Here is a 5,330-nt window from a genome sequence, read left to right on the forward strand (position 1 = left end):
GTCCAAAAATTCTATTGAATAAAAACCTCTTACTGGGGAAAAAAATGAAAAACCCCCTCAAGAGGTAGAGGAGCCAAATGGCTGGCTCACTGCTGCCAACTAGTGGTCAGAGGCTGAACTACAACATAAAAATGAACGGCTGGCAGGAAAGTTGACATTTTAAACCTTAATAAAAAATCGATACAGGGCTTAAGAATATCGATACAGTATCGGGAAATGAAATATCGCGATATTTCAGTGTATCGATATTTTCTTATACCCCTAGTGCAAATGTCAGCTAAAATCAGAAATTATTACCAGATCTTATCTAGAACTATTTATTAAAGATACCTGTTTGGATTAAGTAAACAAAAACTGAAGCCAAAATAAATTTAGACAAATAGTTTTGCTTATTAATTCTGCATTTTACAGCTGAAGAATTTTTCCAAGAAAAGGGTTGATCCAGTTCCCCTAAAGCTGCACCAGATTTTACATAAATCACAATAAATACTTAAAGATACTTAATAATAAATTATCTGGAGGTGCTAAAATACACGTAAATGACATGACAATAAATACACAATTCTATACTATACTGACACAGGGCATAGTAGTGAACTGGCTTTATTTCCTCTTTTAACAAGTCTAATAATTGTATATTATCAGTAACATGAAAATAATCACAGTAATTTGAAAATAGATTTGATTATAACATAATACAGATGGGTATTATGTAATTAAATTAACATAGTAGTTTCATGTACTGCTTTTGGGTCACGGCAGCACCATGACGTGTTGATATCGATCTCTAGGGCGGAGAATCTAAATGTCTGCACATGCCCGCTGCTCTGACTCATCCACAAGGTCTACTGGTACCACTCCTTGATAAAGAGGCCTTCTACTCAACAAAACCTCTGTGGAAAATTGTGCTCCCACTCATTTTTTTAGGCCCCTAGGGAGTTTCTTTAACCTAAAGTCTTGGGAATATAAGAGCTCTCAACCCTGATCTCCTTAGTTTCACATAAATGCTAAAGTAACAACTAAAAGCTGTCAATAGATGTGTTTTTTTAAATAAATACTCTTTCAATAAGACTCTACAGCTGAGAGAAGTAAGAATCTTGCAGAAGCTTTTCAACATAATGGACTGAACCAGACACCCCTGTCTTCTGTAATAACCTTTTAAAGTCATTTGTAGCACCAGGAGAGAGGACTCCTCGAGGATGAAGTGCATAATCAATCTGCCTCTTTGTCATTCTTTCATTTTTTTAATTAAAGAGAACTGCTACAAATTAATTTCACCTTGAGATTACTGAAAATTTTCAGTTTCAATGACATTTCTAACTAAAGCACAGCAAGAACATCTCACTTGACACGGTACAAAGTTGGGACGAATTAGCAAAACTCAGCAAAAACTCACAAACCAAACTAAATGCACAATGATAAGCAATTTGTAAAAACAGAAATGTAAAATACTAACCTTTTAGCCGATACTATATAAGACACATAATTCTCTAAAATTTGGATCATGATAAAATGTTGCTACATTATGTAGCAGAATGACATTTGATGAGAGTGGCTGAGAGAAAAAGTAAATCACAAAGTCACCAATACATATACAACAAACTGGCCTAATTTTCAATGATCAGTCTAAGGAAGTATAGGATGCAAGCACAACACATGCATCATTATTTTCAGGTGGGATACTTGTATTATTAAAGAGGCAATATCAAGTAAAATCAACATTTTTGAGTTTCATGTTATAATGTTATACTCTCATAAAAACATGCCCAAAGCCTTGCTTTGACTCATTCATGCATGTTTGAGAAATCCTGCAGTGTTTTTAGGAAGCCATCCAGAGGAGGAAAATAACAGGTGGGGACCAGAAACGCCTTTTGGTACCAGAAACGCCCCAGGCACGTGTCTTTAAGCCAAACTTCCTCATGGCAGAGCCAATTTCAGTTGTTTAGAAGAGGAAGTGATGAAAAGATAACTTTATTTTCTATTTAAACATAAAAACAGCATTTTAATAACAGCGAAAGGTGACATAGATACTTTATTATGGTATAGTATTTAAATATATGCCTGAGAAACACATAATATTGCCCCTTTAACTTTCTACAAATAAAATACTTGTAACATTTGCAATTTAGCGATTACTTTTTTCATTAAGTTTTTCTATCACTCATCACAAGAACTTAGTTTTTTGTTCTAATTTGTGAAAATACCAGAAAATGTCAGCAATTTATGACTGAGCTTTAATTTAATAACAAACATTTTTTTATTATTATTAGACACGTTAGCTTAATGAGTTGTGTTTTCTTTACTTAGATCTTCAAGTAGGTTTTGTAGCTCTGGAGAAATTTTACTTAGTGAGTGAAGGAACAGAATAGATAGGCTTGGATACACAAACTTACTTTTGCAGTTTCTCATATTCACGTTCAAAGTCTCTTTCAACCTACAAAAAAAAGAAGTATCAGACAGATATACGTATAATGATGAATGATTTAACAAGTAATTACTTGTGTAGAAGAAATTATTAAACTGCTCTTTTCAACCAACACTAACAAGTTAAACTCAGTCCAGTGTAAACATAAAGAAGCAGAGTGACAGAGATAGTCATAGAATTGAATTAGCATTTGTGTGTGAAATAGAGGCCAATTCATGCAGCACTTACCAGAAGCTTCTGTAAAAATAGAGTTTTTACAGCTGATGAAGTACAGTGAACTAATTAGCAAATACTACTGTTTAATGATTAAAAATCCTTGAAAATTTACCACCTTTAAAATGAAGCCATACACTGGAACAACAAGAATTACATTAAATGAAATTGAATGATGGCTGTTTGAGGATACAATCTCAAATTTATTTTGTACCCTTTCCCCCACATCGGATTGGTTTTAGTTAAATTTTTAATAATATCAGTTCTCGAAAGCCCAACAAGACTGCAAGGAAGGGCTAGGCTGAGATAAAGTCACCCACACAAACAGTTTGTCCTTCATCTCTCTACAACATGTTAAACAAGTTACAGAACCCTCATGGCTTCCTGTCTTGTGGTTCTGTGGGCTCCAGAGTTTAAACACAGGGGCAAAAGCAACAGAAGAAACAGTTGACAGAATGTCACAAGTGGATCATCTAACTGGCCTGTATGTAACCCACTCCATCGGTTTTGGTTAGGATGGCACAGGAAGCTGGAAAGCCAAACTTACAGCGACTGCTGGGCCAAAGAGCCATTACAGTGGAAGTGGTTTTCACCAGCAAGGGGAACACCTACTCACTGTCACTTCAAGGTAATCACTCCCTGCCCCCTGAAGTGGCTCCAACAAATTAGGGTCCAAAGAAAATTTTCTGGCTATAGCAAACTAATGTCAGCATAAGGATGTTTGCATTTGTCATCCATTTAGCCTACAAACTACAATTAAACCTAAGCAAATATGTGGGGGGGGGTTTTGTTTGATAATGTAAACTTTGAATATGTGAAATAAGTTAAAATTTCTTATGACTTACAGTTTTAGAGACAATCTGTTTTTTCGGTTGTCCAATCTTGAAGGGTATCCTGAAATGACACAGAAAGCAATGAGAGTCAGCAGACATAAGCAAGTGGAAAAAGTTTAGATAACTGAATAAATACACAGAGATCAGCTCTGGTCATAGAGCGCACCTCTGTTAGATCTCACATACAGACAGTAAAGGGCTATTAATCCCTGTCTCTCTCACATGTCCAGCCAGTGACATATACATTAACTTCATGTCATCACACTGATCACATCTGGCATCCACTGCAAATCGGTCTTTCACAACAGAAGTGGCTGTACCCTTTTCTCTGTGTGGTTTTGATGCATGACCCCAATTGGCAACCAAATACAGATGCTCTACTGTGTGTCAGGAAAATGTTAAATCTTTTTCAGAATGTCAGACAAGAACCTGAATGTAGGGAGAATTAAAAAGGAATATCCAAGCAACTATCGGAACTCAAAAGTGCATTACGTTGCCAAATCGTGATGAAAGAATCCAAGATTACAGGATTTCATGAAATGAACAGATCTGCTCCTTCTGTATCACAAAGCCTTGGAAATCCACAAGACAAAAAAACAAAACAAACAAAAACATTTCTTACTAGCTGAAGCATGTCACTGACAGTGACACATCACTAATGTTCTGAAACCAGATATATCGGATGGATAGTAGCTGATAAGAGGTGCGGCAAGGCAGCAGCTGTTTCTAAAGAAAGGTGTGCACTAACAAGATGGAAAAGTAAGGGTGTGATGGGAATCCTCATTGTGCAGTGAATGTCACTGATGTGTGGGGAAGACCCTTTTCATGACAGCTCAATCATAAAATTTAACAAGATCAAAAAAACAGCAGAATCTATGTAGCAAAAAATACATAAATATACTGATATTACTTTAAATGATAAGGATTGTTTTTTTTTATTTGCTACCACACCTTGTTTTTATTTAACCTTCCTTCTTCTTGGGTCATTTTGACCCAAGGGCAGTAGCAGGGCTAAATATAACAAAACGTGTTTTTTTTTTCTGGCTAAAGAAGGTAAATTCAGTCCCTCTGTCATAGTTTGAATGAGCCAACATGGGAAAAACAAAACAAAACACTGGTACACATTAGGTTGACTCACTTCTACCAAACACCTGAGGGATACACGGTCACGTCATTCCAGCCCACGGATTTAGCTGTCAGTGAAATTTGTGAGGGATCCCTGATTACTACAGCAAAATACTTTAACCGAGATCTTCTGTCAACTTGGGCTGGTGATCAAATTGGGTTCTCTTGAAACTACAGTGATAAGGACGAGCCTTCTGCATTCATGCCAAACCTCGTAAGATCAGTTTTTACAGTAAAATAAAAAAAAAAGGAAATGCCAGTTGAGAACCAGTTGAGGCTCGTGAGATCAATCAAACCAGTCAATGCCTTCGATTCATGAACTAGTTATAAGCATTAAGTGCACATTTCAACCAGTTCAGTTGGTGTTTAAGCTTGCACTTTGTGACAATTTCTTCACTCTATGTTGCAATATTTCCATGTTTAGCCCATCTCGTCATCATCTGTGAGTCATTTCAAATTTATTTAAGTGTTTGTGAATATTAAAATGCAAACAGAAACTACAGTTAGACATGCCTTCACAAAAATACTTATTCATATTGACGGATTTAAACCCAGCATTTGTTCTGCACCTGAATACTGGTACTACAAATTGAAGTAAAAACGCATTGGTAAGGATGGTAAACAAAGATGTTGTTGCAATATTTTATATCTCTAAGACTTTAATGAATGTGTGTGTGTGTGTGTGTGTGTGTGTGTGTGTGTGTGTGTGTGTGTGTGTGTGTGTGTGTGTGTGT

The 5,330-nt window shown here is 36.0% G+C and overlaps 1 protein-coding gene across 2 annotated transcripts in view; it reads right to left on the minus strand.

The window, feature by feature from the left end:
• bin3 (bridging integrator 3) overlaps nucleotides 1–5,330 on the minus strand; it is a gene marked incomplete in the record, with an annotated part of 44,912 nt that overhangs the window by 21,317 nt on the left and 18,265 nt on the right. For both annotated transcript variants that reach the window (XM_014023855.1, XM_014023854.1), the window contains 2 exon segments: nucleotides 2,394–2,434; nucleotides 3,484–3,532. In XM_014023855.1, coding sequence (XP_013879309.1) covers nucleotides 2,394–2,434; nucleotides 3,484–3,532 — 90 coding nt within the window.

Source organism: Austrofundulus limnaeus, unplaced genomic scaffold (assembly GCF_001266775.1).
Source record: "Austrofundulus limnaeus strain Quisiro unplaced genomic scaffold, Austrofundulus_limnaeus-1.0 Scaffold393, whole genome shotgun sequence".
Lineage (NCBI taxonomy): Eukaryota > Metazoa > Chordata > Actinopteri > Cyprinodontiformes > Rivulidae > Austrofundulus > Austrofundulus limnaeus.